General features: G+C 55.5%; 2 protein-coding genes across 10 annotated transcripts in view; one reads left to right on the top strand and one right to left on the bottom strand.

Moving 5' to 3' along the window:
• On the bottom strand, nt 1-8,229 carry SEC22B (SEC22 homolog B, vesicle trafficking protein). Its single transcript, XM_035537678.1, has 5 exons — nt 7,996-8,229; nt 7,734-7,843; nt 3,582-3,742; nt 2,326-2,472; nt 1-1,973 (listed from the first exon to the last, which is right to left on the bottom strand). Exons 1-5 carry the CDS (start codon nt 8,068-8,070, stop codon nt 1,819-1,821), a joined length of 648 nt encoding a protein of 215 aa, XP_035393571.1. The 5' UTR covers nt 8,071-8,229; the 3' UTR covers nt 1-1,818.
• A 175-nt stretch (nt 8,230-8,404) lies between these two features.
• Nucleotides 8,405-12,780, top strand: part of PACS2 (phosphofurin acidic cluster sorting protein 2) — a 76,413-nt gene continuing 72,037 nt past the window's right edge. For all 9 annotated transcript variants that reach the window (XM_035537191.2, XM_035537193.2, XM_035537189.2 and 6 more), the window contains exon 1: nt 8,405-8,561. In XM_035537191.2, the coding sequence (XP_035393084.2) occupies nt 8,434-8,561 (128 nt within the window). In that variant the 5' untranslated portion in view covers nt 8,405-8,433. The remainder of the gene's footprint in view (nt 8,562-12,780) is intronic.

Here is a 12,780-nt window from a genome sequence, read left to right as displayed (position 1 = left end):
GACTTTTCAGAAGCGTTTATTTCACGGCTGACAGCGGGGCTGCAGCAGGCAACTGCTGGCGGAGCTGCTGGTCACTGCAGGAGCGTCACCCCCCCCGGTCACAACAATCCGGGTACGGTCGGTGCCTGCCCACCTCCCGGCACCTGCATCACACAGACCTACATCGCTGGGACATCCACCCGGAAGGGACACCACGTGTAAGGATTAAAAACGGTAATAATAAAGCAATCTACAACATAAGACTTGGCATCATGCAGGAAACGGATGATTTTAGCCTACGTGGCAGATCAGAGTTGCTAGGGGGATTGAGGGACGAGTGCTAACTGCGTCCCTGCCAGTCTGGACAGTGCTCCCAGGCAGGACAACAGCTCCCTGATCCCTACCCAGGGGCAGGAAACGCTTCCAGGTCACAGTTCATACAACCAAAACTACACCAGAATGTGCTTTTAAAAGGTGCTGGGGAACCCTGAAACTTTCTTCTGTGACAGTGCCTGCTTCCTACCGCGTTAGAGACACTTGAGAGCAGAAAAGAGTGGAAAGGCCTATAGCCCTTTGCCGTTTTTTAGTTGAAAGGAAAAAAAGGCTGACAGATAAAGTTGTACTCCTAGCACAGCTGGACCAACAATAAAAAATAAATCACATTACACTGGAACTATATAGATTGGCCCATGAGAAAGAAGAAGTTATATACTATTGCCCCATAATGAGTTTTTCTTCACCTACAGTTTCAACTTCCCAAGTGAGGTAGGGAGAGGGTGACCAGAGGAAAAAAAGGTGGCATTTCCAAAGGATTCCACTGTTTTAAAGTTATCCTCTCGAATCCTTCATGTAAAGTTCAAGTCTTCTTTAAGGAAACACTGCCTTTTCTTCACAACGACATTCAGAGTTTTGCTTTTTTGGTTGCTTTGGGTGGAAGAGGGAGAAAGAAAACAAGCATTCCGGAGACGAAATGCTGGCAGTTTTGACACGTTTTGGAAGGAAAGCGTAGTAAAGAGGAAGGAAACAATGTAGTGAATCTGCAGATAGGAGGGAAAAAAACAGACAATGCTGACAGTTTGCACTGTGCCCGCTTCAACAGCGCTTGAGCTACACACCCTGTTCTTAATCACATGGAAACATACCGTCATACACAGCTGCCAGGAGAGGGAAAGTGGACACTTACAAACCTGGAGTCTAATTTTGTAGGAATCGGTAATATTTCATTGCCTCTCCTAGCACTAGACAGAATGTATTTAAGGCATTATTTACCACCCAATTGTTCCTAAAGCAATTGAAAGTACGTCAGAGACAGAAAACAACAGCTAGCTTGACAGAGGTGAAAGCTACTGTAATATGTACAAAGCAGTATTTGCCTTCAAACAGGGGAGTCGTCTTAGAAAAAGAAAAGAACAACCCCAAAAAAACACAGACCCAGATTCTAAAAAAGCAACCATTGCCAACACAAGGAATGTTCATTAGAGTCCAGTTCCCACTAGAGCTACTTAAGAGGAGGACGTCAAAGGTGATTATGCTAAACTGCACCGATTGACTGCTCCCAGAGCTCACCCCTCAGAGGGGTGCAGAACCTCGGGAGGTCAACCGCGACAGCACCCTAGTGCAAATTGCCTCAGAGGAAAAGCCTGTAGACAACAAGCCTTTACACCTACGGTTCGGATTCGCTAAGAAGTGTGGTACTCAGGTGCCACCTAACCTTTTCAGGACACTTGCATAAAGGTGATGGTCCTGCGTGGATTCTAATGCACATCCCCCGTGACCGGTGTCCTGCACACACACACATCTGCCAGGCTACCGGCTTTCCCTCTTCGTGTCAAAAGGAAGTCACAGCCACCAGAATCTCACATAGACGATCAGCATGATAAAAAACACAGCCACGGCCGCAAGTTTGGCGTAGGTGGAACGCATGTTCAGGTACTTCGCATCCTGGCGGTACTTCTTGGACAAGCTGGACAGGTTGTTGGCCTTGGAATCAAGAGCTGTTGAAGGGAAAGGGCAGAGAAATTAACGTAGATTAACCCAACCAAATGATCCCCGAATGTTGGGTTAACTGAGCAAGTGTCTCTGGAGCAGCTGAGACATCACATGGCAGCATGACTTGTGCCTGTCTGCAGTGCTCTGGTGCTTGTCCTGTTGGGATGAGAGCCACCCGAGGTGGGGAGGCACTAGTCTCACACAAAAGAAGCACCAGCACCATACCCACCAAATGGAAAACCCAGAGTCCGTTGCTCTTCCCAGCAATTAGGAAACCTTCCCCTCTGGTACGCTCTCCCCACCCAGCTGAGCGAGGGGACAAGGAACCATTCACCAAACAGCAGCCACTGCCTGTACCTGAAAGCGCCTCTCCTCGCTGTAAGACTTCCTCGATGTTGGCCACCATAATCCTCTGCACGTCCTGCAGCTCTGTGTTGATGGAGCCCAGGTTCCTCCTCGCCCGGCTGTCGATGTAGAGTTTCTTGGTTTTCTGGATGTAGGTGTCTGGAACAAGAGAGGCTGTCAGAGGGAAGCTCTTATCTCCCCAAAATCCCCTGCTTTGCCCTGCAAAAGGAACTAGACTGTCTCTTCTTCAGCCTACATCTTAAACTGAATGACCCACCACGACTTCCAGTCAATGGTCTGATAGGTCAGGGGTGTTCTGTGAAAACCCCCAGGGTTTCTGGTGAATTGTGTTCATAGAAACACACCCTCAAATACAGAGGCAAAAGGGCACGGGGGGTGGAACCATTCAACACTTCAGGTTAACACACCTCTCACTGTAAATGAAATGACTACAAGTAATAGAACACGATGTAAGCCTTGCTTCTCCCCTCCCACCTCACAATGCAGTCACCTGATCAGAAAAGAATAAAACGTTAACAAGCAGTTCCAAGCCTCAATCCGGCTGCGGGGAGAGGCTGCGGACATGGGTTAGAAGCTTTGGGCTCCTTAGCCTGCTCCTCCAGGTGAGCACAGGACGACACAAAGGCTCAGCCTAAAAGCAAGGCAGGAAGGCTGAGAGATCGTGCTGCCTCCAGGAGAACAACCTTCTTCCAGGCTCTGTCCACACAACCCTGGTTCTGATTCTGTGGGCACACCGGAGGAGAACACACCACCACCAGGAAAACAAGACCTCAGTGCAGCCATCTGGAGTTCTCCCTCCCTTCCCAGCATACCCGTGGATGCTGGTTTTCCTCGCACTCTCATCCCACTCCCTCTCATGCAGGGCGCTGTATCAAAAAGCCTTACTGCACATTATTAGCTCCACGCCATCTCCTTGAAATGCAACGTGGAGAAAACGCTCACGTAACAGAGAGCAGCCCAGCTGCCAAAGGAGTGGGAGCACTGCTCAGACAGCCAACAGACTGCTTGCAAACATTCGCTGGAGACGAGCCAAAAGACTTACAGAAACCTGAATCAAAGGGCATCTACCATTTTCCTACTATTTCTCTGTTCACAAGCATTCCTCACGCAAAACACCCATTTCTCTAGCACCAAAAAGAGGCCAAACTGCTAATTCCACCGGCCAAGCCGGTGAGCATCCTGCAGCTGCTCCCCCCCCCCCCAAAAAAAAAAAGTTTCCTAACTAGCCCCCTGGAGAGGGACCTCACCAAATTCGATGAAGGAATAGGGCCTGGAGACCGTCGGCACCTTCTTGCCGTGCTGCTCATCAAACTCCGAATGCAAATCTTCCAGGTAGGCAAAGGCCAGCTTCTTCGGGAAGGCAGACTCGCACAGGACCAGGTAACAAACCCCCTTCTCGATGATGTAGCTAGAAGAACAGCAGACAGAATTAAGCAAGCGGTTTGGGATCCATCCTCTCCGGCATCACTTTTCCCACCTTGCACCCAGACACATCAGCTTTTGTCCTTCACTTAAAATAAATTTCCTCACAGTCTCAGACCCTGTACCAGCTCTAACAGACCCCAATCTTTGACTTCACTGCGACAAAAGTTGAGTATCATCAAAACAAAATACCTGTAACAAGAGTAATAACTTCAGAGCCACGAGGGAGGATGCTTCTGCAGTCAGAAGGGAAGCACAAGAGAGTTTGCCAGCAGAGCAGAGGGGAAGGTGGCCAAGCACAGCTCTAAAACAGCACGGCATAGCCAGGTACCTGAGGCCCACGGACGAAAAGCCCTGCCACGAGGTTCAGGCACACACAGGAACTCGGTCTCAGCGTGCCAACCCTCTGACGGGGCGCCCAGCGGCTGCCAGCTCCCACCTTGCCTTCTGGAGGGCTGGGTGCCCCCTTCCTCCCCAGCACTCACCTGTCGGTGGGGCGTTGCTGTCCGCGTGCGCCTCAAAGGCGGCTGAATAAAATATCGGCGCTAGATGGGCTCTGGTGGCCTCCCCGGCACACGTGCAAAGGCTGAGCATGAGCGTGCTACCAGTGCTTGGGCTGCGGCGCCAGGAGCCCCAGAGCGATGCTGACCAGGAGGTGCCGATGCTGTTTAACGCAGTTTGATTCACTCTGCAGGGCAACGCGCAGAGATGTCTTCTTTACCTCCCGCCCCATTCCCTATTGCATCTAATCCTCGTTTTTTTTTGCAGAGCTTTAGTGCTGAGCTTGTTTCAGCGGGGGCTTCAGTGTCTCCGTGAGCACGAAGAACAGGGAGGGGTGTTCCCTTCTGATTCAGCTAAAAACCCTACTGAAATAAGGGATAAGATGGAATCAGCCTCGAGATCACTGGTGTTATTTGGGTTTCACTGCAATTGTCTGCCGCTGTATGACCCTTACTCCGCTTTCCTCCTCAGCTGGCCAATACAAAAAGAGGCAGCAACATTTCTACCAAAGCCAAGGCAGTGGAGCTGGCAGACAGCCCTGGATACGCTCTGAAAATTTTAGCTATTTTATTTAAGATGGAATTTGAATGTTCCTTTTACGTTACCTTCCTCTGACTTCCTGTACAAGGCCATTATGTAGCAGTCAGCGCAGAGCTTAATGGCATATCAGAGAATTAACCTACTCGTAAGGGCGCTGTCGTTAAATAAGTAGCTTAAAAATTGTATGAATAGTTGCATCCAGCTTATAAAACAACTTCGTCCCTGCTGTGCTTCCAGACACTCCAAAGGGCCCAAATCCTTCAAACGCACCTTACGCAACTCGCTTCCGGCTCACAGTATCCACGTCTGCCGCCTCTACAACTCTCAGAAGTTCACCCCCACAAGCCCACGTTTGTGTGTCCCTCAGCTTGGAAAGCACCAGGGCCCTAGGACTAACCCTACAGCACGTCCTGCCCCTGTTCTCTCCTCGCCCTTCGAGACCTGTTCGGCAGCTCAGAGATGCTCCAAATTTCACTCGGAGCTTGGTTTAGCCACGGCCACCAACAACAGTATTTGAAAAGCCTTTTGAAACAAGCAAGGCAGGCAGGAACAGTGTTCCCCGGGAGCCAGAGCAGCAGGCTGAAGGTGCGAGGAGACGGAGGAGCGCGTCCTGTCGGTGCGGCTGCGCTCCCCGGCTGCTTTTCCCCGATGTGATACCTGGGATCTGAAGTCCCTCTGTCAGCACCGGGACAAGCAGGCACACCTCGTTCTGCCCTGGAGGCAGACACTTTTGCCAGGCTCAGCCCAGGAGCAGAGCAGCGCTCCCGCACAGCCGGACATCTCTCTGAATTGCTGAGTTTCAGACAGCACCCGAGCACGCGGTCTGCTCGGCAGGGGCAAATGTTTGCAGTCTGCCAGCTCTAACTCCTGTACCCTGAGCACAGCTAGCAGGTTTTTGTACTTATTTTGGATAATTTTGAGAGAGAAGCTTTACCCTTCTATCTGGTATCAGCGGCAACAACCAAGGGCTGCTTTCAACACAACAGGTAGGAGCCTTAGGCCGTTAACGAGCCAAAGGTCACCTCCCGACCCGCAGCACAGCGGCTACGTGGGTGTTTGTGCACCTGCACGGCCGTGCGCAGCGGGAGCTGCGGCTGGAGGGGTGACACAGCTTTGGGAGCTGAAGCCTACACCGTACATTTATGGCCATCACTTCAGCAGTCTTAGTTTGAGCCCTACACTTCACCACAACTAGGCTCTCCTCCGAGATGATCAAGCTAAAAACGTCCTCCGCCATCTCAGTGAGCTCAGCAGTGCCCTCAGCCATGCTCCTCTCGCACCACAAACTGCTCAGCCCTGGCTTATGCTGCCCTCAGCAGTCGGAGCTCTGATCTGGCAGAAGACAAGACGTGCTGCGCTCACTGACAGCACGGCCATCGGCACTGTGTCAGACTCAATCTCAAACTCCCCCGTTTCCTCCCTTTCCTGTTCCTGCACCGCTATCACAGGAGATGTTCTGATCTGATAGCATTCTTCTCTTCACTGCCTTAACGTCCCATCTGAAAACAAGCAGCTCTTATTTTGTGCCACAGGAACGTTTAGAAACACTTTTTTTTTAATTCTAGCAAGTTTCAGCTTCTATGAAGAAGATGCAGAGCAGCACTCTCCAGTTAACTCTGCGAACACCACCCAAACCCTACAGGAGATACGAACAGGCAGACAACCTGAATCACTGCCACCCTCTGACCACTACAGCTCCCCATCACAGCCAAGGGAAAAGCCAAACCAAACAATCTTGCAGCAGTCGGGTTGTACGTTAGCCAACCACGAGAAGAGTTGCCCTGGGGACCACGAGGCTTTTGCTGAAGGCAGCTCTCCCAAAAATCTCCTCTCCTTGTCTTCTCACGTTGCTGAATCCCTGAACGCTTCAGAAAAGGGTCGGGCAGAAGAGGCACTAAAGGGCCCTCGCTACAGGAGTGCAGAACTAAAGCCAGCTGTCCCGGATTTGGAGTCCACCTCCCCATCCACCCAGCCGCTAACACGCAGCCAGCCACCAGGGTCTGGGGACGGAGAACAACCCCGCTGCCAGAACTGCACAGCTCTGCCTTGGCGACCCCACGTGGCACCCAGTCTCACTGGGGCTTACTTCTCTAACGAACATAACTCTGATGCTTGACAAGACCTGGGGTCTGATTCAATTCTCCCGCAATTATTCTGCTGGGTGATTACAGGTCACGTAAAGAAGCATTTCCTCTTCTCAAACGTGAGCTTGCTCTCCTGCCTTTCACGGGCCGTGAATTCTTCCTCCTACTTTCCTTCCCTGTCCCACTGCTATTAGTTGGGGACCAAGAGTGCCTGACCCGCAGTCTCCGTAGGCTTTCCTTATTTTATATTCGAGTTACCTTATTAACATGCTGCTGCAGAAAGCCAAAAGAGCATTTAAGCTGAAAGCTTTCAAATAGTTAAGGAGATTAATTAAATGCAACACATTTGACAAATCTACCGGGTGTGAAAAACACGTTTGGCAAATATAGCGATGAAATAAATCAGAGATGCCCCGTGTGCCTTGACCCAGGAAGCGGACGCGTTACGAGGTACGCTCTTACGGAGAGGAGAGTCCTGTGCAGAAGGGGTTCACTGCGGTACTGCCAACCTGCTTTTACCAAAGGCTTACTGAGAGAGAAGAGAAGGGGAAGGCGTGGAGCATCTTTTTAGGAAGAAAAGACACAGAAGGCAGAGAGAAAGCAATGCAGGTAGGGAGGGCGGAAGGTAGAGAGAACCCAGGGAAGGCAGACGGCGTGTAAGCAAACAGAGAAAGCTTAAAGGGAAGAGAACCTACGCTGTGTTCAGCGAAGGCAGAGCAACAAAACGGGCTGAAAACCACGCACCGCGACGCAACAGCTGGCAGGGTCCCTTGGCGCACCCCCCACCGGGCCAGCGGGGCTGCCAGCCGCCCCCCGGCCCCGCCCGGCCCGGAGAACCCCGCCGGTACTCACTGGAAGGCCATGGCTCCCGCCTCCAGCGTGCACCTGGTGGGGGACTGCTCGTTCAGCCTGCGGAACAGCTGCTTCGCCTGGCTCTGGTACTGCTGCAGGTCGCGGCCCGACTGCGGAGGGAGGGAGCACAGCCTGAGGGCCGCGGCCGGGGGGCGCCTCCCGGGCCCGCCCCCCCCCGCGGGCAGCGCCTCCCGCCCGGCCCCGGCACCCCGCCGAGGCCTGAGGGGAGGCTCCGGGCCCCGCCCCCGCGGCTGAGCCCCACCTGCTCGTCCTCCTGCATGGAGGCGGCCAGCGGCAGCCCGTCCGCCACGCGGGCGATCATGGTGAGCAGCACCATCCTCGCAGCCCGCCGCCGCCGCCGCCGCCGCCGCCACTGAGCTGGCCGGAAGCCGCCGCCGCGCCGACTTCCGCTCTAGGGATAGAGGCGACTTCCGGTCCCTGCGCAGCCGCCGCCACTTCCGGAAACCGCCCCGGTGCTGCTGCGGCGGCGGCGGGCGGGGCCTCCGCGAGGTGGGCGCGGCTTTAGGACCGGCGAGGCCACGCCCCCACCCCACCCCGCCCCCGCCCTAACCGCGCCCCCCAGCAGCGAGGCCCCGCCCCCCCCGCCGCTGCGGCCCCGCCCCTCCCACGTGACCGCGGGCGGCGCGGGGCGGGGCGGGGCGGGCGGCGCGGTGCCGGTGTGCGCGGGGGGCCGGCGGCCATGGCGGCGGCGGCGGAGCGGGGCCGCCTCAGCTTCCCGGGGGGCGCGGGGGCCCTGGGGCGCCCCGTGCCCATGAACCTCTTCGCCACCTGGGAGATCGACGGCTCCAGCCCCAGCTGCGTCCCCAGGTAACGGCGGCGGCGGCGCCCAGCCCGCCGGTACCGCCCTCCCGGCCCCGCTTCCCCGCGGTTCGAGCCCCCCGCGCCCCGGCTGTGGGCTCCCGGTGGCCGCGGCGGTGCCTCCATCTCCCCCCCCCCCCGCTTTGGGGGCACCGGGACCGGTCCCCTCCCCTTCCCCTCCCCGTCCCCGTTACCGGTGGGCACCCGCCTCGCCCTCCGAGCGCCGGTACCGGCCGTTCCCGGCGCTCCCTTTTTATTTCCTATTTCGTTTTATCCCGGTTACCCGGTAAGTGAGCGGCGAGGGACCGGAGCCGCCGGGAGCACGGCTCGGCGAGCCCTCCGGCCGCCCCGCTCCCGCTATGTTCTGCGCCGCCCGCAGCCGGCGGCCGCGCTCCTCGGCCGGTCCCGGTGGCTGTGCCCTGAGCCCCGGCTGGAGGGGTGTTTGGGGGGAAAACCCCAAATCCTGCGCCTAGGGCTGACCGTGGCTCGTGGCCCAGCCCTGCGGTTGCAGGCGGTTTGGGTTTGTAACCGAGTCCTACGGCTGCAGGCGATCCCGGTCCGTAACCGCGTCCTGCAGTTGGAGGCGGCTGGGGCTGTAACCGAGCCCTGCGCTTGGAGGCGATCCCATTTATAACCTAAATCCTGCGTTTGCAGGTGATTTTGCTCTATAACCAAGTCCTGCGTTTGCAGGCGATCCCGTTTGTAACCCAAATCCTGCGCTTGCGGCCGATCGTGCCTTATAACCCAGCCCTGCGCTTGCGGGCGATCCCGGTTTATAACCGAGTGTTTCCAGGTGATCCCGGCTTACAACCCAAACCCCGCATTTCCAGAGCTATACCATCCCCTCTACGCCGCCGGCACCTCGCGGTGTCCGTCGGGCAGCAACTTTCCCCGCTCAGCCTCCCTTCCCTGCACAGGGAGGTCTGGGAGGGGGCCGGCACCGAGGGGGCGCGTGCCCCCCGAGCGCCCCTGTAGAAGGAGGTGGGAGCAGGTGGGGAGCTTTTGGTTCTCGGGCCAGGCTCCAGCACGAATTTGTGTCGACCCTGGTGGTGTGCAGAGGACGCAGAACCCCTGTTGTAATGCCACTTTGAAACCCTTCTCACCCACGGTACGGGAAGGTAGCGGGGTTTCCGTCTCCCCCAGCCTCGTAACTGCGGTCACTGAAATAAAATAAAAGCCCGCCGGCGAGCGTCCGTCACTGTCAAGGACTTTCAGTCCTGCATTACCATTTATGCTGATACTTGCAGATATGAAAACTAGCTCCCGACCTAGCGTGCTTGTTTGCAGCTCTGGGGATGACCACAAAATGCAGCGTAAGGACACCGGCCCTGCACGGAGGCGCACGAGGGCTGCACCCTCGGGGGGCTCCGGGGCCGGGTGGGCAGCGGATTACAGGCAGTGCCGGGGGTCCGGGGGGTGCTGGGGGGAAAATTCTGGAGTCTCTGCAGCAAGCTGCTGTGTGAGTTTCCGTGTGGCAGCGGGTCCCTCCGGTTTCGGCCCCATTTTTGCCGTTGCCTGTCCCTCCACGTGGGCTGGGCAGGCGGTGCGGGCGCTGCGTCAGGGACACGATGCGTGGCGGGGCTGCGACTCTCGCTGGGATGCCGAGAGGGTTTCTTGCCCTGAAATGAAGGCAGAAGCAGCTGAGGCTGCAGCTCCTGCAGAGGGGTCGGTCTGACCGCACGGTGCGGTGCCTGCTGCGCTGCGTGTCCTGGGCAAAGCGCAAGTTCTGTAGCGGCAGCTGGGTGCGAGGCCTGGACGCGAAATTCTGCTGTGTCCGGCTGTTTAACGTTGCGTCTTGTGATGCCACGTTAGGTCCACGCGTTGCATTTCATTACAGCCTTTACAAAAACTCGCCGCGATAAAGGTCTCCGAACTCCTGCATTCTCCAAGTTGTACTACCACCCCTGTGTTTTAAGTTCACGTTGTAATGATTTTTCTGTTACGCAAAGCTGTTTTAAGATTTTTTTGGTGTTAAAGCGAGAGGGATTGGGATGAAAACCGTCCTACGGGGGAAACAATATTCAGAATAAGCTTGATGTTCGAGCAGACGTCTGCTGGGACGTGAAAAGAGGATGTGGAGGACAGCGGGCCTCGGCATGTGGTCGAGCAATGTGGCACCGCCTGGGTCTCGTGTGAGATTTCACCGGTTCCGAGTCCCCCTCCAGGTTCCCGCTGACAGGACGCGCCCTCGCAGGCGAGGAGAGGTTACGGCTTGGCAGCAAGTCAGGGGATTCAGGGAAGAGGGGCGTGCGTCTGGGGAGGGCCTGCTGCTTCCTTCCCCTTTCTTATTTTTTTGGCTCTTCCTCCGTTTCTAACCCATTTCTCCCATGGTAAGTCGGAGCGGGAGGGCCTGGCTGGAAGCAGCGCGTGGGTTTTCGGACAGGGCTTTGCACACACGCGGCGTGCGCTCCCCGAGGGCGGCTGAGATGAGGGCTCTGGGAGCAGGACCTGGGAGGCGCCGCTCCTCAGCGCCTGATTTACCAGAATCTGTTCGGTTTGGGGAGGTTCGGTGGAAGCTGGAAGGCTGCCTCGGTGCCTCTGCAGTGTTGCTGGGTCTGAACTTAAGGAAGCCGTAGCGGTGTGCTGGGGCCACGCGTGCCCCACGAGGTCGGGCGGTGTTGTGTGCGTGCGCTGGTCTCCCTTGCTCTTCTGCCGCTCGCAGAATTGACTTCTGACGTCTTTCTTGGGCACGTATAGCTCCTGGGGTTCCTGACGGGGCTGCTTCGGGAATGCGAGCACTTTCCTTTAGTCATCCCCGAAACGTGACTCAGGCTGCCTCGCTATCTGGGTGTAACTGCTCCGGGCCGGAAGGGAACGGTGCCTACCTTCTGCTCCCTTTTCTTACCTCTGTGTGTTGAACTGTTTTCCTTCCTGGAGGGTTACCTTTCATAAAGTTCTCCCTGTACCTGCAAAAATGAAGAGTGATGTTTGAGGGAATCAAGCCTTTCTACTCAGTTTCCTCACATTGAAAAACAGGAATTATTGTGTGTTTTTTTTTTTTCTTTTTTTTCCAAAGTGCTGTCGATGAAGCTGTGGATGAGAATGGCAGAACCACAGTACCACTTTGAGGGAGCCTCAGGAGGAGGCAGCAGCATTCGGAGGCTGTTCAGAGGAAGAAAATAGTCTTGGGAGGAAAGATTTTTTTTTTTTGGCAGGAGGGTCTGCTGGAACAGGAGGTGGCGAGGGTCAGTGCTCCCATTCAGGACAAGGTTTGCTTTAGGTTACTGCCTTAATTCCCATATAATTAAGAAAGTTCACATTAAGGTTTGGACTGTGAAGTGGAGTGCCGTGAGGCTGAACTGCAGATAGGGCAAGTATGACCTGATGCCCCGTGGAAATACGAGGAGAGGAAAAAAAAAAAAAAAAGGAAATTTTGGAAAAAAAATTGTGCTGGAGATCGCTGTTCGGGCGCTGCCTGTGTGTTTCGTGTGCCACCTTGCCCCCGTCGCTTGCCTGTGGGGTGAGGAAACGTGAACAGATTCCACGTGCATCCCCTGGGCTCGAACAGGAGGCCGCTCTCGCGGGGATGTTGCTGCTCGGTGCCGTGGGATGGCCTCGCAGCACGTGGGCTTCGTGCTGGCCCTGGTGCGGACTTGCCTGGGGCAATGGCAACGGATTGAGGCTGTGGATTCACAGCAGCTGAGCAGATCCATGAGTTCGCTCACGCCCTGGGCTCTGCTCCTCTCGCTGTGCCAGCTCCATCTCCTTCCACTGCTCTGTGCTGCCGGCAGCTGCCTGCAGGTGATCGAGTTGGTGTGGCTGGCAAAGGCGCCTGAGAGCACACGAAGGAAGTAAAATCACTGGTTAATTCAGGTAGGGAGAGGTGGTGTTTGAAACATGTCTTAACCTCCTGAACTAACGGTTAGAAAGAGCTCTGGTTTGTTAGGGTAACTGCTGGCACGTTCCTTGGGAGCTGCCTGTGGGTTTCGGTACATTTGGAACCAGGAAAATGTCTAATTACTCAGATGACTAGGTACGTCTCGCAAGTGCTTATTTGGAGGCTTTGTTTTGTTTTTGCTTGAATAGCATGGCATGCCTAGCATTTTACCACTGAAGGAAACCGAATACAAATGAGCACGCGAGATAGGCTTTAAAAAGATTGCTAACTAAGGCGATGTTAAACATTTGAGATGTGCGAGGAAAAACATCCAGAACTGAGCAGTGGAAGCGAAATGTTTGGGGTAGGGTGCGGTGGCCAAAGCCCTTTACTCTTGGAGCCGGTAGGTCC

The sequence above is a fragment of the Cygnus atratus genome, chromosome 8, assembly GCF_013377495.2.
Source record: "Cygnus atratus isolate AKBS03 ecotype Queensland, Australia chromosome 8, CAtr_DNAZoo_HiC_assembly, whole genome shotgun sequence".
Taxonomy (NCBI): domain Eukaryota; kingdom Metazoa; phylum Chordata; class Aves; order Anseriformes; family Anatidae; genus Cygnus; species Cygnus atratus.
The sequence above is the reverse complement of the archived record's forward strand: the minus strand, read 5'-3'. Positions and strand labels throughout refer to the sequence as shown.